General features: G+C 49.3%; 1 protein-coding gene across 1 annotated transcript in view; it reads left to right on the top strand.

The window, feature by feature from the left end:
* The window catches only part of ADCY8 (adenylate cyclase 8), a 171,013-nt gene that overhangs the window by 115,187 nt on the left and 32,493 nt on the right, over window positions 1–23,333 (top strand). Inside the window, exons 9-11 of the mRNA XM_066379537.1 lie at window positions 8,670–8,770; window positions 18,625–18,826; window positions 21,268–21,357. Coding sequence (XP_066235634.1) covers window positions 8,670–8,770; window positions 18,625–18,826; window positions 21,268–21,357 — 393 coding nt within the window. The remainder of the gene's footprint in view (window positions 1–8,669; window positions 8,771–18,624; window positions 18,827–21,267; window positions 21,358–23,333) is intronic.

Below are 23,333 nucleotides of genomic sequence, written 5' to 3'. Positions count from 1 at the left end.
TGCATTCTCAGAAAAACATGACTATCCCACTTACAAAAGAGAAAATGAGCGTCTTAGAGGTCAAGTAGAGGTCACAGATCTCAACATCTGGCTGCCACATTTCATTGCCTTTAAGCTACCAGCAACTGTGAGCTGTCTCATTTTATATACAGAATTAAGAAAAATCACCCAGTATGGGAGTCTAGAAGGACTCCCTCCCAACCCAAGTAAACTGGGTTTACACCTGCAGAGTAAGGATGAACAGGAGGAAAAAACATCCCCCACCCTCACCCCACCCCTGCAGACCAGAAGAGTGAGAAAACCCACATTCCTATGCCCTGGTATTTGGTTAGATGGGAAAAAAGCAGGGTGAGGGGGGCGCTTTCCAAGAGGTTAAACTCCAAATTGCAAACTGGACAGATAATTCATATTTAAAGCAGTCCCTAGTTAATATCGCCCCCTTGTGACCAGAAGGAGCAATTGCAGACCTTCCTGGAAGAACTCAAAAAAAAGATTTTAAAACACCGTTGATACAGTAAGACGAAAACTGATTTCAAAGTTGCCCCCAAAAATGTGTGTGTTGGGGGGAGAATTAAGTGTCTTAGAATTGTTAAAATATGTACAGTATATGTGACACCAGAGCCTTTAACTACTGCTCGACCTTGCTTTTGGGGAGCAAGTTTGCACCCTAAAAGCACGTTTTCTGAAAGGAAAAGTAGAAATGGAAATGACCCGACCCTGGGAAATTTCACGGGGAAGAAAAGGCTTTACTCTGTTTCAATGATAAAAAGGTATATATATATATATGGGAACCTGTCTACCTTTCCACCTTTATGAGGAAATTGGAAAGTAAAGAAGCTTCCTTGAAGTGTCCTTCAGATCTTTTCCTGATCGCACGTGTTTATAAAAATTGTAATATCTATCAACAGCATCATGCAATGGGACGTTTGTATACCTCCCGGGGTTGCATAAATACTTACTGAATAAGTGAAGGATCAGACAGGGAGAACTTCCAGGAGACTGCCTCACCCTGGAGCTGGTCTCGGGATTTTTTATTTTTTTTTAGTGAACTCTGAGAGCCAGAGACATAGGTCAATTTTAATCTGACTTAGCAGTGGAGCTTTAACCAATACTTTAAAGTTCCAGGTACTCCCTGCCGTGTCATTTTAAAGTCACATGCACACACACACACACACACACACACAGGAATCTTTTGAGTTAAGCGTCAAGGAAGTGAGCTCATGATGCAGGTGACTTAGCCAGCTTTGGGCAACACATTTTCCCACCTCTGTTTCCCGGTTTCCACACCTGCGGAATGAGAGAGTTGGACTGCTCCTCCTCTTTTTCAGCAATTGATGCTTTGAGCTTGTGAATATCCTGTGACCACGGTGACTGTGTGTCCAGGTTGGCCTGAGACGGTCCTGGTTTACATCAATTTTCTCAGTGTAACTATTAGTTGCACCTCCTTTCATGCTCAAACATCACCGATACATCATGTGACCTAGTCTTGGGCCTCGGCCAGGTTAGAATGAGCGGTTCCCAGCATCTTTACTTCCCAGGAACCACGTGAGGGTTTTCTGAGTGGACCCCCGGATGGGGGCGGGGGGCCTAATTCAGTCATCAGGGGCTCCCTCCTCATCCTCCCAGACTTCACAAAAGAACCCTCTGCCCTCCTTCGGTCCTCAAGTTACACAGTACCTAAAAGAGGCTTCCAGATCTCGGGGCAAACAAAGATTAGAACTAGGGGAAAGAGATGCAGGAAACAAGACCTGTCTGTCATATACTGTCCATATACTGGACTTCTTCTCTTATTGCTTGACTCCTGTGAGCACTCTTTATATAGTGAAGAACTTAACCCCAGAATACTAGACAAGAAGGTGATGTTTCTCAGTCTCTGGTCCTTATCTCTCTTCCAGGACAAGGCTCTGAATGAAGCTTAGGATGAGGGATGCAATTGATTATAATTACTTAAAGCCAACCCAAAACCTTTAGTGCTTTAATATTATAGAAGGGACTTCATTCAACTGAGGGTTACAGAAACAGGGTGACCACCTTTGAATGGGGCAATATTTTCACCTCGAATAAAGATGGAGATATGTTTCATATATACTTCAAAATCGACTGGGAATTTATGCTTTTGATGTGGGCAGTTTAGCGGGCTAAGTGTTCAATCAAACTATATCACTGAGGATAGATTTCCTTCTTTCAATGCTGGTATCCTTCTGTTGAATTCTGAAGCTTTTTTTTTTAAAGACCTCCTTTGTCACTGTTACAAATTTGAGCAACAAATTGGCTCTTTGTCAAGGGTCACCTGGGGATCTTATTAAAAATGCCCATCATTCTGTCCCCAGGAGTCTGACTTTGCAGGAGGGCGACATTTTGAGAAAACTCTTCTGAGAGTCTGCCGTCCTGAGTCTCCACTCCGCTCGCTCTGTCCTTGGCTGCACATTAGGACTGGGGCTAGTCACTTGTCTCATGCCTTCCGAGGTCTGGTCACATCAGAGGGTCCCAGGTCTATGGCTCAAGGCGGCCAATATGGCCTCCGACAGACCTAGAAATATGTCCTCATAAGACTCACAAGGTCCTAGGAGCCCAGGCTCAGGGGTCAAACAGACCTCATTCAAATCCCACTTTGTGGGTACAGTGGAGGGTTGATTACTTTTGGGATTATGATTGGATATTGACAGGTTAATAGCTTTCTGTCACTCACATGGACACCCCGCACATATGCAAAAGCTTTATTTATCTTCCAAGTGTTTGTCTTTAGCCAAAGAGCAGAGAACACAGATTTGGTTACTGAGTAGACATGATGAGCCCTATCCCCTCCATTTGCAGGTTGGGTGACACAGGACAGGGTGATTTCACTGAGATGACAATGATCATAATACCTGCCCCTCACTGGATTGCTGTGAAAATTAGATGACATAATGCTCATTTGAATAAATGCAATAGTTCCTCTTCTCCCTACCCCTCTGATTGAATCCTACGCCAATCCTCATCTGGGAGAGGCTAAACCCTCATTTAAAATAAATCTCACATTTCTGGGGCTTCTTTTAAAAAGCAGCTTCCTCTAAAATAATTGGTGGGAGCAATCATAATGTGTCTTGTATCCCAGGGTCCCAGGGCTACAACTTTCATAAACACGTAATTATAAGTACATAAAAGTGTGTACTAACCAAATACACACTGTAGCCCATAGTCATGCTTGCTGTGAACCAAGTTCTGTGCTGGGTATTTTCAGAACACTTTATTTAATGTTGTCTTTTTTCCCCTATCAGCAGCCACATAAAAGCAAGGATGTGTCACACAAGGGAGCCATTGAAGTCAATCTTTTAGTTGGCTTCTGTTGGTTCTTATCTCTGTTCAGTTTTCTCTGTCCTTTATAAAGAAACTCAAAGTTTAGTGGAGGCTTAAGAGATTTCAGAAAAAATACAACACAAACTTTGAAATGTTTCTTCTTCCCATCAACTCCTGTTGGAGTTACGAGTGGAATGGGATAATTAAGAATTTGGCAAAGTGACGGATGTTAGGCAAACGGATGAATTAAGATAGATTTGTTCCATCTTCTATCTGATGGACTCATTCCATCTGATGGATTAAGATGTTGGACTCAAATTAGGCCGTGAGAAAAAAAATGCATGTTTTTTCTTCTTGGAGACATTTGGGATTTGTTAAAACACTCCACTTCTGATTCAGATCTGAGGAGGCATGACCATGCTCATGAACCAACGGGTCTTGAATGTCCTCATTTTCTGAACCAGACACTATCTGATCATTTTTATGACCTTATTTCTCAAAGGACTGACTCTGTTGCAAGTGCAGATTACTGTTGCATTTTTACTGCTCTAGTGAGGCTCAAAATAGTAAGCGTGTTTAGGCCACCTCCTTCAGGTAGGAAGGACAGATTTCCAGAGACGCAGGGAAGAAAAAAGTCATCCCTCATTCAGACAGTGGGTGTGTCAGACTCCTTTACAGTCTTGATATTTTCTCATAAAGTTACTGCTGTTTCCTCCCCTCTAGGTGGACAAATGACATCAAGGCCCATTTCCCTTGTGTCTCTTTGTCAGACCATTTAGCTAGCTCCGAGCCCACGAAGCCAGCATTTTCAGAGTCAGAAGTACTGATTTCATCTGGAATAGGGTAGTGCAGAATGGTAGAACTGTGAAAAGTTCAACCCAGAGATCATCAGTGCAGTCCTTGAAGCAACCTTTAGGCTTCATGGCTAGACATCACCATCCTCTACAACCAGGGGCTTCTAGACAAGGAACCCAGGAATAGTCGTCACTGCCGTGGCCTCACCATGGCTTGGGAATGGGACTGCTCAAGAAAGAAAAGAAATCCTCCTTCCTAAGATAAGAGATTTGGGAAAGGGTGAGCTGGAAGAAGGGTGGGTTGGAAGCTTTGTAAAGTTCTGCTTGGAATTCTCATTGTCAACCCCTCCTCCCACACACACCACCACCACCACCACACCAAGGAAATTTATTGCCATTCGGATCCTCTTTTATCCCTGGGGTGATGTCCTTCCAGCCTCACACTTCCAAAGCCCTCCGTCTTCCATACATGATAGCGTGTTTCTTTGTGAGTCTGCTAAACATGAGGAAATCCACATCTGTCCAAAAGTCAGGGTACTTGGAAAGAAGTCTGCCAGTGAGAGATTAGCTCAGAAAAACCTGTCACCCATAGACCTGCTCCTGGTAATGATTTGGGCTAGACACTAGACACCACGCAAAGGAAGACAGTGTATTTCAACATATGAAATTATTGAAAATGAGCCTCCTCGCACTTTATTGCAATTATGCCTTTTACCCAAGTGGTCCAATTTAGGGATGCTCTAGCCAGCGCTGCACTACATAATGCATGAATTCACAATAGAATGAGGTTAAATTCCCTCGTTCACTCATGAAAAATAAGCAAATTGTCCCAGTTGAGAGTCTTCTTTAATTTAACATATTAATTTGTACTAAGGAAAGATTTGCTACAAAGTGATCTTTCTGCACACTAGATGTAGCCAAAGAAGAAATGGGTCCTCAGGTGAGCAGCAGGTTGCCCCCAGCATTGGAAATACGCAGGCGGGAGTTAATGGCTCATTTCTGAGACTTTACTGAGTGAAATAGTCATTAACAAGGGTCAGGCCAAGGTGACAAATACAATCCACTCCACCTATAAAATTCTGTAATCTCTCACGCATACTTGGACAAAACTATCGTTGTCGTTTGGACCATTAACTAGGTCGTTGCTTTGGTTAGAAGCCTCCCTATATGTCTCGTAGAGATGTAAGATTTAAGCCAGCAGCTTCTGTCTCCTGGTCGGAGGGGAGGACCGCGGTATGTGGGCTGACTTTGCTCTCACACACTGAGGAAGACTTGGCTAGGCCTGTCTTAGACACAGAAACGTGACAGCCTGGGAGCTCTGTCTGCCACTTCGGCAAGCTAACATCCCTGGTCCCCCTTCTGTGGGTGCAGAATCCAGAGTGGGGTTTCCATTGTGTGATCAAACCTGTGTCCCAGGCTTCCTCGTGACAGGTCTAGGGACCCATAGGTCCTCAAGGCTCCAGTTTTATTTCTGCAGATGCCTTTCGAGAGAAGCCAGGACCAACATCCCCAGACATGAGAAAAGTGGAATACAAGTTTTTCCTGTCCCACTTCCTCGGAAAGGAACCTGATTTTTCAACCTGATCAAATCATGTAGGAAACTGTCATTTCTTTGTGTCATAAACCACATCACTGACTATATACCAAGACACACTGTTACACTGTTATGTGCTCAAGGAAGAAGAGGACACCTTGGAATAGCAAGGTGGTGGCAGGTGAAGCAGCCAATGAGACCTTATGCTTGCGGGGGGGGGGGGGGGGTGTCAAACGTATTGGATTCCCTACTTACAATCTGTAAAGTCCTGGTTGAATTACTCAGTAGTTCTATGCCTCAGTTTCATTATCTGCAAAATGGGGACACGAGAAATAGGCTCTCCCTCAAAGTGTTGTCCTATAAGTGGGAGCATAGTGCCTACCTTGCCATAGGCACCTAATGTGTGAATTTAACAATAGAACAGAGATTAAATTTCCTAATTTTTAGTCATTATCACTCCAACTTGTTACATTAGATTTGGGCCATTTCCCGAATCAACCAAAACCCTACAGACTGAAAAATAACAGTAATCAAATTCTAATCCACGTTCTCAAAGGAAGCCCCTTGTAATTGATTCCAGGTGCCACGCCCTCATCATTGGGGTGGAACCCGTTTGCAGTCAGCTCAGGTAGGGCCTCCAGGTGTGGGCTCACAGGGAAACGCTGACCAAAGCAGATCTGAGGGCAAAGTAAGGCCTCCCACTTGGCCACCAGCAGAAGAAAATGAAAACCATGAGATCTTCTGACGCTTCAGTCTGGACAAGTGATGATTATATAACATGTTTCAAATCCTTGGTAGGAAACATGCAGGAAAGGAGCAGAGATTCAGGCATGGGGTCTGTAGGAAGGGACCCTTTCCCAGTGAGAATGAGCCAATGATGGAAGGAACGCTTTGCAGAGGAGAGAGCTCTCAGGCATGGGGAGTGTTCAACTTGAGGGTATTCAAAACCTTAGGATTCCCTGCCCGGCTCAGAGAAAAGAAACCCACTTCCTCCAACAGAGCAGAGAAGGTCACCTGCAGATAATGCGCAGAAGGGATCCCTGAAGACTGTGTCCCATTACAACCCCAAGAGGCTGTGAGGATGAGGGTCAAGAGGAGTTGATGACGATGACAGTGACAGTGATGATGCTGCTGAAGATGGAGAAAAGGAGGAAGAGAGGGTAGATGTACACTGAAAATCATCACTGTTGTTTTAAAAAATATTATCAAATCTATATGTGGATATAGCTGAGCCAGTTGGAAATGCATCAGTCAGCCAACAAAGAATAGATCGATCTTGTGCAATTGGCTGTTAAGAGGAATGCAAACATTGACCCTCCTTCCAGGGAACTAACTGCTCTGTGGCTAACTCACTTATTTTCAAGCTGCTAGGCGTGGGTGGGTCTCTGCGACTCCCCTTATCGTAGGCAGCGGCCTTTGTAACTTAGAAACACGACTTTCCTATGGTGTTATCAGGAGGAGGGATGGCTGACAGTGACTCTTCAGAGCGTGTCCCTGGTCCCCCCGCCCTCCGGATCCCAAGCAGACTGTCAGGAGGGGACAGGGCCTCGGCACCGGAGAGGAGTTAAGGTCCTGCCCGGCCACAGCCAGGAGTCGTGTCTCTGAGCAGCACTGCACCTCCCCGTGGAGCCCACCAGCTCCGGGGCCCCTGCCCGTCCCCAAACCTCAGCCGTGACAATGAGCAGTGAGCTTAGCCTAAAACCCAGACCCCACCAGGAAGTAGGCGAGAGAATAAAAATCGTGGAGCTCTTGATGCTGACTACCCTTCCGACAAGTGGTTGGGCTAATGTTCTCATCTCATCGACCTGACCATACCCTGCTCTTGGTGTTGGGGTTGGGGAGGGGGAGGGGCGGAGGGCAGGAGAAGCTTGGTTGAGGCTAATTTTAAGGTCTTTTGTCAGTTTTAAAAATCCTTTCCCTCCTTCTGAATGAATCGGATTATTCTTCTGTTTAATGACTCCAGAATGATCCGGGCAACTAGGCAGGACCAAGGCAAGTCCACGCTCGGTGCTGACCTTCCCGAAGCTGTTAAGGGGGAATAATAAAATCGCTGTGCTCTCTGGATAATCCAAACCAAGTTACCGCGTCCCCCCGGGGGCGGCCGGGAGCGGACCGCGAAGGGCATCGAGCTTATTGGTCCATCAGTCTTGCTTTGGCTGTGAGAAATGAAAGGTCTGCCCTTTTCAAAATTTAAATGTAAGTTAATTTAAAATATTTTTATAAAGCCGATTCTCAAGTCAATAAAAAAAGAAAAAGTAAAAGAGATGAGAAAGTTATAAACCAAAATGCGAACAAGTGCTAGTTCCAGGGTCCTGGGGTCGTAAGGACTTTCTGCGCATGTTCTCTTCTGTTTCCCAACACTGTGCAATGACATCATTATTCTGCAATCAGGGAAATGGGTGATTTTTTTAATAAACATACCGATAAACGATCAAAGCTACTATTGAAAAAAATTAAAAATAAAAATCGGTTGCCAAGGATTGAAAAAGAGGAAGAGGAAAGGGTTGCCCATGCCGGAGATCCCTCAGGCGACTTTCTGTCCTGAGAGTCGATGGATTTATTTTCCCATAGTTTCACGAGAAAGGAGGCAGAAAGACTATCTCTGGTCCATCAATTCCCTCTGTCCCCAATCCAAGCAAGAAATCGAGCAGGATCCTTAAATGACTTAAGTTTACTCATGAAGAGCGTCCATGTGAATTTGATTTGCTAAGTCTATGGATGTGTGCGCTTCTCTGTTGTGTAAAATGAAGTTATTCCGGTGGGAGAAGCAAGGGGGCGCTCCTGCGAAGCTGTCCCCGGGTCGACCTGACTGCAGAGGGGACTTACGTGCATTTCCTCCCGGGCTCTCACTGAAAGCTTGGTGGGCGGGGCGGAGACAGTGCTCTGGGAAGGGTTGCTTCGGATCTGGGTTCCTCTTAATTAAAAACAAATCTTGCTATGCTTTGTCTCGTGCTGTTTCCCCCCCAACTCTGAACGCTGGTAAAACTGAACTCCTCCAAATGCCCAATTCTGCGGGGAAGTAATTTATTCTCCTTTCTTTTCTTTTTTTTTTTTTTTAATTCCAGTATTCTCAAATGAGGGATGAAGTATTCAAGTCCAACTTGGTCTGTGCATTTATCGTCCTTCTGTTTATCACGGCAATACAAAGTTTGCTCCCTTCTTCAAGGTAAATACGAAAGGACGGTCATCGGGTGAAAGCTCGGTGCCAGCTGCCAGTCTCCGGCCTGGTCCCGGGTGGGGGCCAGCCAGCTGAGCTTCACAAGGGGTCAGAATTTCAGATAACGGGAGCCAGCATCCATTCCAAAACGTGGGGCAATATCAGTGTCTGTTCTGGTGGTCTTACTCTGCGCAACAATCTCGTTCTTCTGTCCGGGCGAGACTCTTGCCACCAGCCTTAGAAAGCACAAGAACCAAAATCAAAATAGACCTCGCTCTTACGTGACACCACCCATGAATGCAGAAAGTGCGTGGAACAGTGTCAGTCGCCGCGTACTGTCCCTTTGATCGTGACCTCTTCGTTATTCATAGATCCAGCCTCATAGCTTCCGGGGTCAGTAATACGGGTGCTTTAATAATACTGCAAGCCTCTGCACGTGGCCATTGTTCCAAATTCTTACACACAGTCACTCGTGCAATACTCACGCCATCTCTGCGAGGTAGGTATCATTGCCCCCAGGTTAAAGGGGGAAACAACTGAGGCTCAGAAGATGTAATAAGTGGCAATAGGACCTCGCCGATGAAAAACGTGACATATGGATGATGTGTTATAGAATTGTGCATCTGAAACCTGCATAATTTTGTTGGCCAGTGTCACCCTGATAAATTCAATTTAAAAAAAATATGTTACAGCCTGGATTCCAACCCAGAAAGTATCATTCCAGAGTCTGGGCTCGTATACTCTATGAGAGAGAGACTTACATCGGACAGGTGACAGGTGCCAGAGCCAGCTTTCAGACCCGGTTCTGGCTTAGTTTCATCATTGTGCTTTTTGCTCTCCCCTGCACTGTAAGGTAGCTTCTGCCTCTTTCCTCCGGTAATTCTCTTCTCCCCAAATTTACTATGAATTTTCCTCTTTCATGCGGTTAAAAATAACATCAACAAATATTGGTTAAATGTCGAATACAGGCAAAGGAACATGCTCAACGCAGAGAAATGGATAATTTTTTTAAGCGGAGTCACTTCTGCATCGTCTTCGACATAATTTAGTGGGAGAGAGGAAAATGAGTAATGGCTCCTAGTTATCAAGTACTTCCTGCTTGCCAGGAAAGGGCTAAATCTCATGCATCGTTGTCTCAGTAAAGCCTCACCAGTAACCCTAAGTGAGGCAGCATTCTAATTCCCATTTTTGGAGGTGATTTATTTGTCCAAGGTCATGTGTGGACATGGTGGCTGAGCTGGAAAGCAAAGCCAGAGACAGAAATCAGTGATTCATTCTGACTGGGTGGTTTAAAGCCAGGTTTGTAGGAAAGGGGTTACTTTGAGCTGAAGACGAGAGGGAGACAGAATGAATGGAATGGAAGCGTACTCCCGATTTAGCAAACAGCACGGGGAAGGTGAGAAAGACCTGTGTAGGTCACGAGTCCAGGGGAGAGTCTAGAATCGAGGACTGGTGCAAGGAGGTGGCGGGCGCCATGGCTGAGGGAGGAGGGGGCTAGCAGGAGTGGCGTGTCCAGTGTGCTATTCTAAGGAATGCAGAACTAACCCTGGAGGCGGGGAGGAGGTCCTGAAGGATTCTGGGTAAGGTCCTAGCATGGTTCTTTGAAGGAAAGATGTTCAAAGTCCCTAACGCTCAGGGAACGGCAATGCTTGACCTCTCCTAGGTCAGCAGGGTCAGGAGAAGAAGGACAGAGGGGACTCCAGGACAATGGTGGCCCAGTGGCGTGCTTCCGGACCTCTCAGAGTTCCCACATTTCCGAGCAATTAGCTAGCAAAACCCAAAACCTCCTGGATTCTATCAAGGACAAAAACAGGCGATGTGGTAGCTCCATAAATTCCAGCGTGCGTGGAAGTGGGTAGCGCATCTCCCGAAAGCCCCGAGATTGGCATGATGGCAGCAGCTGTGTGAGAGGGATCACAGAGGAGCAAGCAGGCATCTGTCCCAGCTGGAACAAAGGAGCCCCGTCAGAGCGGGCAGACAGTCACTGGGAAGCGCCCCGGGAGAAACAGAGAAAGCTCCTGAGAGTGGGAGGGGGTCTGGCCAGTCTGGGGGGGGGGGGGGGGGTGAGGCTCCACAGTGAGGTCTGGACAGCTGGAACCAGCGTGTCCCTACAAACTCCTCAGAGCCACCAGCCACCCCTCCCCCAGGGTGGGATCCGGGCAGGACCTATGTAAGTGGCGTCAGAATCACTCACAGTATGGACAGTAGAGAGGAAGAAAAGGGAGAGTCCATGGAAAAAGTGGGCAGGGGCCCTAGCCATCATGTTTTGAGCACAACATGAAAACAACTAAAAAAAAGTCTCTGTGAAGTTAAAGCAGTCAATTCTCCTGAGCCACAACCCTTTCTAAAAGCTCAGCAAATTTCAGACTTGACACAGAAATTAGCAACTAGCCCTGGCCAGTTGGCTCAGCAGTAGAGCGTCAGTCCAGCGTGTGGAAGTCCCGGGTTTGATTCCCGGCCAAGGCACACAGGAGAAGCACCCATCTGCTTCTCCACCCCTCCCCCTCTCCTTCCTCTCTGTCTCTCTCTTCCCCTCCTGCAGCCAAGGCTCCATTGGAGCAAAGTTGGCCCAGGCGCTGAGGATGGCTCCATGGCCTCCACTTCAGGTGCTAGAATGGCTCTGGTTGCAGCAGAGCAACACCCCAGATGGGCAGAGCATCGCCCCCTGGTGGGCATGCCGGGTGGATCCCGGTCAGGCACATGCAAGAGTCTGTCTGACTGCCTGCCTGCTTCTAACTTTGGAAAGATACAAAAAAAGAAAAAAAAATTGCAACAAACTATACTGGCAGCAATCCCATACTAAGCTATTATTACAAAAAGAAAATAAAAAGTAGATTTATACGGGCAAGGCTAAATTATACTGTCTTAAAATGGGTGATCAAACTATAGAGACACGGGACGTGATGAACGGGGGTGGTGGTGAGGACAGGGACAGGGACGGGGGCTTCTGGAAGGCCCCACAAGTTCCATTTCCTGAGCTGAGTGGTTGTTACGAAGGCAGACATAATAGAATTAATGGTAACTAAGCTGTACTTTTCATGTGATATTCTGTATTTATGCTTTATTTTACAATTTTTAAGAAAAGGTTTTTAATGAGAGAGAGAAGGAAGACCTATATACCTCTGCCATATGGGGCTAGAGCAGCCTTACGCCAAGAGCCCCTGAGTGCCTGTCATGGGCCACACTTGTTCTAGATGCTGGGCATACCTCAGTGAACAAAAAAGACCCCCTCCCAAGACCCTAAAACAATAACAACAACAACAACAAATCCTGCCCTCTGGACCTTATAGCAAGTGGAAGGAGACGAGAATATAATTAAAATACCTACATAGGTCTAGAGTTATAGGCTGTCTGTGTAGCCATGAATGTTATATAGATACAAATGTAGACATGTCCATGTTATACAGGTAGGTATGTAGACGCCATGTGTGCAGTTATCTCTAGGCCATACATGTAGATATGTATGTGCTGTGTTTGTCGGTTTTATATGCTATGACAGTGAACACATTAGGACAGAGGACCAGGCAGTGCCGTAAGAGTGGGTTTCCTCACAGCCCAAGAGCCATGAGGGGACAAAGGTCTTTGGGAAAGGGATGGTCTCAGGGTGGTGAGCTGTCGTGTTGGTGGGATCTGGCCAGATTCACCCACACTTCCCAGACTCCCATCTTAAATCCTCCCAGTGAGAAGGTAGGAGCCAAGAAGGATGTGTCTGTCTATGGCACACCCCCTCAGGACTCCTGGAGCACAGGGTGGTGACACTCCCAATGTCCTTTGAGCACCGACAATGTGCCTGTCTTTGCTGGACACTGGAGATATACTGTCATGGCCCCTGCCATCATAGAGCTTACATTCTAATAGGAGGAGAGACAGCTGAACAAGGATCAGATAGTGTAATGAGACCTAAGATAGGGTGTGTGTAAGTGGACAGGGCAGGTGGCACTCAGGGGAGACAGAGGGATGAGGGCAGGGGTCCCAGAGGAGCTCACCCTGACATCTCAGCTGCCCACGGAAGGAGCTCTCCAGGCGGGGGAGAGGACTGGGAAGGGGAGGAGGGTGGAAGGGGAACGTTCCGGGAAGAGGAGTTTGTACGTCCGTCCTGAGGAAAAGTTCTCGGTTGGAAGAGAAAACCTTTATTGAGACATTTCATCAAAGAAGTGATGTGATCAGGTTTGTGTTGAGAAGGATCACTCTGTAGACACAGAAAATAGATGGGAGGGGGCGAGGTCTGGGTTTAGGAAGAGCAATTAGGAGGTGATTGCAAACCTTTAAGCAAGGAATTACAGGGACAAGTGAGTGGGGGTGGAGTGGACCCGAGAGGAAGAATTTGCTGGCGGGTAAGAGAGAGAGGAGCTCAGGATGGGGCTGGGACGAGAGCCCGACTCTGGCGCTGGGACGGAGGGGCCACTGCGCACCATCAGAGGGGACCGTGGCATCCCCCCGCTGGCCTGGGCAGGTTCCCTTTCCAGGAGGAATGTCCAGGGGTGGGGAGCCAGCCTTGGCGGCCGATTCCTGGTTTCGGGGACGGACCTGGCACTTCGCCCCGCAACTGGCCAGAGACGGTCTGTGACTCTGGGTGTGCGCTGACGCGGGTGACTGAGATGCCAGCCAGCGTGCCCCCCTCACTTGCTCTGCCAAGACAAACACCTGACCAGGAAGAAAGTTTGAAGCTGAACTCTGACCAGACAGCCCCCACGTTGTGGGAAGCGGGCGGCCCACCCGCCACAAACACGGCTCAGGATCCTTTCCTGCCAGCTCGCTTCCTCTCCAGCTCCTTCTGCTTCTGATTGACTCCTCGCAACCAGACAGATGGCAGGTGCCTCTCCCTCGCATTTCTTCTGTCACGGACCCTTTAGCAGATGAGGCAGTCTGCTCGTGTGACCTCGGCTAATTCCCAGTCCGCAGTGAAAAGTGAACGGACCCTAGCCAAGAAAGATGGTGCTTGCTCGGCTCTTTCCACTGATTTCCACAGGCATGCAGATGCTCCTCTCCCAGAGGGTAAACTGAGGAAAGAGAAGGAAACACCCTTTGTGATTAACACTGTATCTAAGCCTGCACTGATGGTGACAGCAGAGACAGAGACAGGAAGACAGGAAAACAGGGAGGGAGAAAGGGAGGAGGGAGGGAGGGAGGGGGGAGAGAGGGAGGGAGGGAAGAGAACAGGGAGGGAAAGAGAAAGGGAGGGAGGGAGGGAGGGAGGGATGGAGAGTGGAGAGAGGGAGGGAGGGAGGGAAGAGAACAGGGAGGGAAAGAGAAAGGGAGGGAGGGAGGGAGGGAGGGAGGGAGGGAAGAGAAGAGGGAGGGAAGGAAGAAAGGAAGGAAGGAAGGAAGGAGGGAGGGACGGAGGGAGGGAGGGAAGAGAAGAGGGAGGAAAGGAGGGAGGGAGGGAGGGTAAGGAATCTTATTTTCTGTGCATCTTGCTAGCTGTATATGTGTCCTTGACTTCTCTGGACCCTCAGTTTTCTCACCTATAAAACAGGAGTAAGGATACCAACTTCCCATGGCTGACGTCAGAATTAAGTGAGCCCCACCCATTTTGATCACCTCTGGTTTCATTCTCCTTTCTGAGCCACAGTCTTTTCATCTGTTGAAGTGACTAAGAATACCTTTCTCTCAGGGTTTCTAATAGGATCAAAGGCACTACTGGCGTCCTAAGCTCTTTGCAGATTCTAAAAGTTGGTACAAGTGTCACCTATCACCTGAGTCCCCATTTCCTGCTGCACCGCACACTCTCTGGGACGTCCGCTCCTCCCCAGCGATCCCAGCCGGCCCAGCGAACATCAGATCATGACACGACTCCAGACCCTGCTCCAAGCAGGCTGCAGCGAGTAATTAGAACTTCATGTCTCACAAGGACATTAAGCGATGGAGCTGTTTGCAAACCCCTTGTCCTTCTCTTTCAGACTCAAGTTCAGAAATGAAAGGTTCTCTTGCCTCTTACGTGCACCAACAATGCAAAGCAAATTCAGAACCCCTGGACGCCCGAGGAGCTCTGTAATTAGATGGAGATTACACTCTGGCACCATACTGTTTGTGTGCAGAAGTAAACGGGCTCTGAGGCGCTGCAGCAGAGCAGAGGCTTCCGGAAGGGGTGTGCGGGCCGTGCCCACACCTGGCCTAGACGGCCTGTCTTCTCATTCATACTCTTCCCATCGATCTTGGAAACGTGTTTGGTTTCCTGAATTTTACCATGAATAGAGAAAGGGAGTAACATTTCTATTCTTTTTATTTTTCTTTCAAAGATTTTATTCATTTTTGGTGGGGGGGGGGGGGAGAGAGAAGGTGGGGAGGAACAGGAAGCATCAACTCCCATATGTGCCTTGACCGGGCAAGCCAGGGGTTTTGAACCAGCGACCTCAGCGTTCCAGATCGATGCTTTATCCACTGCGCCAATGCTGGTCAGGCCTACATTTTTTTTGAGCTCTTATATCATGTGTTAATTAAGCATTTTACTGCTTTATTACTTTAATGTCTGAGCTTCCTTTAAGAGGTGAGTTTAAAAATCGCAGTTTTGCGCATTTAAAAAAAAAAAAAACGACACTCGGAAAAGTGAGTTGGCTTGCCCAAGGCTTTGCTCCTGCTGTGGGGTCGTGCGCCTACCTTTCACAGCCTGGTGCGGTCGGTTTAAAAACTGTCGTAGCCGGGGCAGAGCAGAAACACTAGAAATGCACTTCTCCCAGTTCTGAAGGGTGGAGGCCCAAGATCAAGGAGCCGGCTGATTCGGCGTCCGGCCACGTCGCTCCTCCTGGTTCACACACAGCTATCTGCATCTTCCACGCACGGCTGTGGGGCAAGGGTGCTCTCTGGGGCCTCTCTCTCCTTCTCTCTCTCTCTCTTTAAAAATATCTTTATTTATTGATTTTAGCAAGAGAGGAGGAGAGAGAGAAAGAAAGAGGGGGGGCATCAATCTGTCCCTGTAGGTGCCCTGTCCAGGGCTCATCTACACTTCGGGAGGATGCTCTAACCGACCGAGCAATCCGGTCAGGGCCCTGGGGTCTCTCTTAGAAGGCACTAACCCCTTTCGTGAGGGCTGTACTCTCATGACCTACTTACCTCCCAAAGGCCTCAACTCCAAACGCTATCTCTCATTGAACAATAGGATTTAACATGCAAATTTGGGGGGATACGTTCAGTTCATAGCACCTCCCTTTCTGTTTTCTCAGCAACCTCAGAATGAAATGCTGATCACTTCAGACTATGTTAGAGACTCACTCGGGTGTTTCCTGTATGTAGATCCCCTCCACATACACACACACAGCCCTCCAGTATGCCCTGCCACCCCACCGAAAAAGTGTACACCAAAGGACAATAGCTAAGTGGGCAACAAAGCCTCTATTTTATAAAGTTCCAAGAAAGTGCTTACTTTGCTTAAGCTGAACTATGGTAAAAAGCTGGAATACAGAATGTAGTTTTAGACTCAGGAGAGCACGTGGTGTCTGTCCTCTCTGAATGTCTGGGGTCTCTGCCTGCCTCCCCACCTACCCTGAGCTCCAGGGCACAGTCTTACTGCTGTGGTGATGGGAAGGACCAAGACGAGGCACACACACACACCCACTGCCAAAGAATGAGGGAGATCTGGGAAGGTGCCATGGGGACTTCCTGGCGCCCTGGAGGCTTCCTTGCTCAGGAAGAGATGCCCTGGCCCCAGAGAAGAGATGGCGAGGCTTCTTCCCACAGGGAAGGTCAAGGCTGTGGCTTTCCGGCCATCCCGGTGGGTCTAGGAGGATGAGAGGACAAGCACCGAGCTTTGCACAAACATTGACAATTAACAGTGACCTTGTCCTTCATGAAGAATGAGGAGGTAGCCACGGGGTAGACAAAAGGCTGGGAAGATGGGGGGATTCTCTTCCCCTTGAAGGCTGGAGAGAGGAGGGACAGTCTCCCCCCCCCCCCAAGAAGCTGAGCCAGTATTTACTGAGAACTTTCCATGTTCTCAGCCCTATGCCAGGTGTCGTGGAAGGACCCAGAGAAAAGGTGAACCTCGGAGGATGAGCAGGGCACTCCCCAGGAGAGCGGGGGGCACAAGCATGGCGTGAGGAAGCACAGGTACACGTGGCAGAGCAGTGAGAGCAGTACCAGACGTTTGCCCAGGGGGTGCAGAGAGACAGAGAGAAGAGGCAGCGGAGACGGCCAGGGGCAGCCACTAGAGGTCCTGAACACCACACACTCCATCTGGATGCCAGCGATGGTCACGGAAACGGGCAGCTTTCTAAGCAGCCTTTGCCTGGTTGACTTCTGCCTCAGTTTAAAATAGGACATTCATCTTCTCTATGGCTGCCTCACATGACTGACACACAGCAGCCTTGAAACTGGCCCCTTCTCTCCTGGGCCAGCCCGCCAAAGCGGTCCGCCTGCATTCTCGTCCATTGGCCTCTCCCGCGGGCCCAGGAACAATGCCGTGTTATCGGGGAGTTTTTCCAGCCTGTTTGGGGGAAGTTTCCCATCTACCTGGAGCCCTCTGGGGCCCACTGCTGCCCAGACCTGTTTTTATCCAGAAGGCCTGCAGAGACTTCCTGACTGGGTGATCCAAAGAATCAAAATGGTGCAAGTATTTAAAAGAGAAAGGAAAGAAGAAAACCTGCCACAGTGAAAGCTGGGGCTGGGGGAGGAGGCACTTCCCAGCCTTCGCGCCTCCTGCCTGTGCAGAAGGAGCTGTCGTCTTGGTCACGCTGTCCTTGTCTTAGCCCCGACTGTCATGAGGCCATGTGTTCCCGCTCTCCTCCTCTGACTACATTTCCTACGTTGCCCTTGCTAAGGAGAGCAAGCAGAGATGCCTCTAGAGATGGGGTTTTAGGTAAACTGAGTCACTAGAAACAGCCTGACACCCAGCAGAGGCCCCCACTGCACAGGAGCTACTGTAGCAAGAGCTTGAAGCTTGAGATGTATAGCTGCGAGGGATGGCAAAGCCTTGGGCAAGGATGTGTGCCCCTCACTCGTGTCTCAGCCACCCCCTCCTCTCCTCCCAAATGGAACACAATACATTCCATGCAAACCCTGGGGATCACTCTCCAAACTGAGCAACTGGAAGCAGGTGCCAGGTTCCGTTCTTGGCATCCATCAGAACAGACTGAGAGAAACCATGCTTCACAAAATCCATCTTGAAGAAAAAAGGGGACCTGGCCAGTTGGCTCAGTGGTAGAGTATTGTCCTGGCATGTGATTTCCCGGGTTCGATTTGCAGTCAGGGCACACAGGAGAAGTGCCCACCTACTTCTCCACTCCTCCCCCTCTCACTTCTTTCTTTCTCTCTCTCTCCTCTCTTCTCCTCCTGCAGCCATGGCTCGATTGGAGCAAGTTGGCCCCAGGCACTGAGGATGGCTTCATGGCCTCTGCCTCAGGCACTAAGAAGAGCTCAGTTGCTGAGCAATGGAGCAATGCCCCAGATGGGCAGAGCATCACCCCCTAGTGGGCTTGCTGGGTAGATCCCCATCGGGGTGCATGCAGGAGTCTGTTTCTGCCTCCCCTCCTCTCACTGAATTAAAAAAAAAAAGAGGGAAGGGTGTGCAGGTCTCTCCCACAGCCAGAGTTTTGAGTTAAAATCTGAAAATTGTGTTGCCTTGGCAGCAGTTGGCCTAGCAAGAAAGATGAATGTCAAGTGAAAAAATTGGACCAGAACAATACACCCAGGCAAATGTTTTATGTCCACTGCAAAGTGTCTCCATAGAGAGAATAGTCTAGGAATGGATGCAATTAAAAAATGTCTCCTGCAATAGCCCCTTTTCTTAAACAAACAGAGAGTTCGAGGAATTATTGGAACCAAGGGGTGGGGAAGGGCCCCAGCCGTGGATGTGCTTAACGGCGTCACTCAGCGAGTGGGGGACCGGGTGATCGAAGCCACGTGACCCCGTGTCCTTTGCTTCCCTGCAGGGCGATGCCGATGGCCGCCCAGTTCTCCGTCCTGATCATGCTGCACTCGGCGCTGGTCCTCATCACCACGGCCGAGGACTACAAGTGTTTGCCCCTCGTCCTCCGGAAAACGTGCTGTTGGATCAACGAGACCTATCTGGCCCGGAACGTCATCATCTTCGCATCCATCCTGATTAATTTCCTGGGCGCCATCCTAAATATCGTAAGCATTCCCAGCCCACCTACCCTCGGGGCTCTAGGGTGCTCTCGGGAGTCCAGAGTTGGAGCCTGGGACCTCTTTGCACTTCCTTCCTTGGTACCAGTTACCTTGCTGTGCCTGGTCCAGCCCCGAGCTTAGGGACAGAGGACGTAGATGTGGCTACTGTCGGAACTGTGCGGTTTCCTGGGAGCAGCTTGTCTTCTTCCCAGTGGGAGAGGTCCTCTGCTGTAAAGGAGCTCTGAACTCCCTAGTGTCTGCCCCATCACGGGCTGACCGATTGCAATGGTAAAGAAGAGTGGCCATTTATTAACTGCCCACCTGCTATGTGCCATGCACTGAAGGGGGAGCCGTATGCATTTTTCCTAAGTAACCCTCATATAAGACCCTGTGAGGTAAGTCTCATTATCCCCACTTTACAGCTGAGGAAACTGAGGCTCAGAGACATGAAATAACTTGCGAATAAGGCCTGTCTGACTCCATGACTCATGCTCATGATCATCCGCTATTTTTCATCTCTGGGCACGGGGTGAATGGAAAAAATATAGCTGTCCTTTACTGAGCATCTACTATGGGCTATAGGTAGGTATGACTGTTCCCGGGTGATGGGTGAGGAAACCGCATTTCAGAAAGGTTGAGCATCTTGCCTATGACTTTCTAAAGGTTCCTATTGGCTGTGACACATCGAACTCAGGTGACTCTCTCCAACTGCCATGTGTATCATTGTTTTTAATTTGGTGATCTGTGATTTAATGATTTCATCTTCTCTCTAGCATGGTGACATGGTAGCTAAAGGCATGTTCTGTGGATTTAGACGTAGTCTGTGTTGTCCATGACTTAAGGACCTAGCAGAGTTTAGGAGTGGTTCATCTGATCACAGATTTTGGACTTGGCACATTGAGAGAGGCTAGTTGAAGCATCATCTGGTGGCTGAAACCAGCACCAAGCCCTTTGGGTCTGTAGGAAGGTCTCCTAGTGTTCAGGGACCCAACGTGTGGACTCTTAACAATGGTTGGACTCACTTTGCAGGGTTATACTACCTGAAATCTATTGTCCACATTGGCCCAGTAATTATAGTTAGAGTCTATGTTGCTCAAGCTTTGTGGTCGGCCCTGAAGTAAAGGGTTCTATAGCATAAAGAAAACAGGAAGTCGCCCTGGCCGGTTGGCTCAGCGGTAGAGCGTCGGCCTAGCGTGCGGAGGACCCGGGTTCGATTCCCAGCCAGGGCACACAAGAGAAGCGCCCATTTGCTTCTCCACCCCTCCGCCGCGCTTTCCTCTCTGTCTCTCTCTTCCCCTCCCGCAGCCAAGGCTCCATTGGAGCAAAGATGGCCCCGGGCGCTGGGGATGGCTCTGTGGCCTCTGCCTCAGGCGCTAGAGTGGCTCTGGTCGCAACATGGCGACACCCAGGATGGGCAGAGCATCGCCCCCTGGTGGGCAGAGCGTTGCCCCTGGTGGGCGTGCCGGATGGATCCCGGTCGGGCGCATGCGGGAGTCTGTCTGACTGTCTCTCCCTGTTTCCAGCTTCAGAAAAAAAAAAAGAAAAAAAAAAAGAAAACAGGAAGTCGTAGTCTAATTAAATTCATCATAAAGGAATATTTTAGCAATTATGGCACTTGACCATGGGAGCACAAAGGATCATCGGTCAAGCATTCAGAGACATAGCCAGAATCTGATCTTAACGAGTCAGCTACCTCTGGGCTAAAGAGTTCAGCCATAAGACCGGGGGCAGTAGGTCAGGGTCCCCTGAGGGGTCGGCCCTGCCACAGGGGTCTGGGAGGGGGTTCGGAGGCATTGGAGTCAGATAGACCTGCGTTAAAATCTCAGCTTCACCACTCATCAGCTCGGGGGCCCTGGACAAGTTACTTTACTTCTCCGAGTTTCATTTTTTTCGGTTGTAAAATGGGGATAAACATAGTAGCGACATCACAAGGTGGCCGTGTGGTTGTTTCTGTACAAAGTGTCTGGCACAGAGGAGGCCTTCAGCCGAGGGCAGCTGTTCCCTTCTGAGCACCACGAAAACCTCCTGCAGCTTTCCGGGTGCCCCCCGCCCCAGTGCTAGGGGCCATATTGAGAATGTCCCCCCAAGTGCCTCCAGCCCTCCCAGCTGTTGAGGGGGAGGCAGGCTGGACTCCGGCCTCTCCTCTTGCCGTCTGGCGGCCTTCTCTCCGGAGCCCCACCAGAGCCTCCAGGGACCCTGATGACGGGGCCAGCAGAGCAGTCTCCACCTGGTGGCCTCTCTGGCTGGCCAGTGCTTTCTTTAGAGGGACAGAGGGGACCCCAGCTGACACTCCCATTCTGAAATGACGCCCCCTGAGCACCAGGGGTGCCCCGGGCTGTCGCCGAAGCCCAGCGCTGACTGCACATGACTCCTTCTCCCGCACTCACACTGACTCTGTTGTTCCTGTGTTTTTTTGTTGTTGTTCTTTTTTTTTTTTTAATCCGCAGCTGTGGTGTGATTTTGACAAGTCGATACCCTTGAAGAACCTGACTTTCAATTCCTCTGCTGGGTTTACAGATATCTGCTCCTACCCAGAGGTATTTATTCACAAGCCCCCTTGCTGAGACCTGGGCCCAGATAGCTCGTCCCGCCGCCCATGGCTGGTGAAGAGTCCAGGAAGCGCTCAGCGGCCTGCTCCCTTCCTCTGCGTCTTCCTCCTTCTCGGCCTTTCCTCCTCTCCTGTGTCTTCTCTCCCCTCTCCTCTTTCCTCTCTCAGCCTCTCTTTCCCATTGCTGCCCTTTGCCCGTTTTCCTCTCCCTTCTTCCTCCTCCTCCACAGCTTCCTCCTCCACCTTCCCCTCTGCCCACTGTCCTCTTTCCCCTTGTCTCCTCCTCCCCTGTTCATTTCCACCAACTCAACTCTATGTCCTAAAGCAGAGTGTGCCCTCGTCACCAACAGAGGGCAGAGCGCAGAGCTACTGCGCAGAGGGGTGTGCTGCATTGGAAAAGGAACAGAGGGCAGAGCGCAGAGCTACTGCGCAGAGGGGGTGTGCTGCATTGGAAAAGGAACAGAGGGCAGAGTGCAGAGCTACTGCGCAGAGGGGGTGTGCTGCATTGGAAAAGGAACAGAGGGCAGAGCGCAGAGCTACTGCGCAGAGGGGTGTGCTGCATTGGAAAAGGAACAGAGGGCAGAGCGCAGAGCTACTGCGCAGAGGGGGTGTGCTGCATTGGAAAAGGAAAGCAGGAAAGTAGGGAAGGAGAGAAGGAAAGAAGGAAGGAAGGAAGGAAGGAAGGAAGGAAGGAAGGAAGGAAGGAAGGAAGGAAGGGGAAAGAGTAAGAAAGAAAGAGAAAGAAAGAAGAGAGAGGAAGAAAGAAGACAGAGAAAGAAAGAAGAGAGAGAGAGAGAGAGAAAGAAAGAAAGAAAGAAAGAGAAAGAAAGAAAGAAAGAAAGAAAGAAAGAAAGAAAGAAAGAAAGGAAGATGAAGGTATGGAGGGGTGGAAGAAAAGGAGCAGGGAAGGGAGGAAGGAAGGAAGGGAGAGAGAAAGAAAGAAAGAGAAAGAAAGAAAAAAGAAAGAAAGATGAAGGGATGGAGGGGTGGAAGAAAAAGAGCAGGGGAGGGAGGGAGGGAGGGAGGGAGGGAGGGGAAAGAAAGAAAAGAAAGAAAAAGAAAGAAAGAAAGAAAGAAAGAAAGAAAGAAAGAAAGAAAGAAAGAAAGAAAGAAAGAGAGAAAGAAAAAAGAAAGATAGATGAAGGGATAGATGGGGTGGAACAAAAGGAACAGGGAAAGGAAGGGAAGGAGGAAGGGAGGGAAGGAGGGAGAGAGGGAAGAGGGAGGGAGGAAGCTAGTGACTCACAAATGCAGAAAACAACTAAACTTAAAGTATTATAGAAAGTACATGGAACACCATCAGCCAGGACGTGTCCCAATGGGGCATACACCATCTTAGTGTAAGTCTGACCCTCTCTTGGTGACAGAGCCACTAGTCTGACCCTGGGCCTTAGAGTCAGTCTGCAGGGCTGGGCACAAGTCAATCTTAGGCTCTACTAGTCATGGCCAAGAACTGGACACACAGGGACAGAAGTTCCGAGTAGGGAGGGAGGACAGCTGGGATGTCCCAGCAGATCCCAGCTAACACTATACCCTGAGGACACTGTCTGTAGGACCCCCTCCATCACGGGGGGTGGCGGACAGGCTTGGCTCTCTACTGTCTCACCCAGGCCCCAGAATTGGCTTGAGGAATGTCTGAAGAGAAAGCCTCACCCCCCAACCCCAGGGATAGAGCATCTCTCTAGCTGGTCTGCGTAACATCATAAGGTCCTCGAGATATCTGGGGTACAGGCTGTGACCGTCTCCACTCTATAGTTAATGAAACGAAGGCTTAGAAGGTAACCTGGGCAGTGCCACTCGGTGCCACGCCTGCCCGACTCCCGTTTTCCCACTCCTTTCCATCCTCCCTTCTTTCCTCCTTCTCTTCCCACTTCATTTGTCCAGAGTTGGCACTGCAGTGCCAACCGTGTCTGGCTTGTTCTTGAGCCCACACGTCTGAGCCCCGGCTCAGTCCCTAGGGAAGAA

Source organism: Saccopteryx leptura, chromosome 3 (genome assembly GCF_036850995.1).
Source record: "Saccopteryx leptura isolate mSacLep1 chromosome 3, mSacLep1_pri_phased_curated, whole genome shotgun sequence".
Classification (NCBI taxonomy): domain Eukaryota; kingdom Metazoa; phylum Chordata; class Mammalia; order Chiroptera; family Emballonuridae; genus Saccopteryx; species Saccopteryx leptura.
Note: the sequence above shows the minus strand (reverse complement) of the source record. Positions and strands in the feature narration are given on the sequence as shown.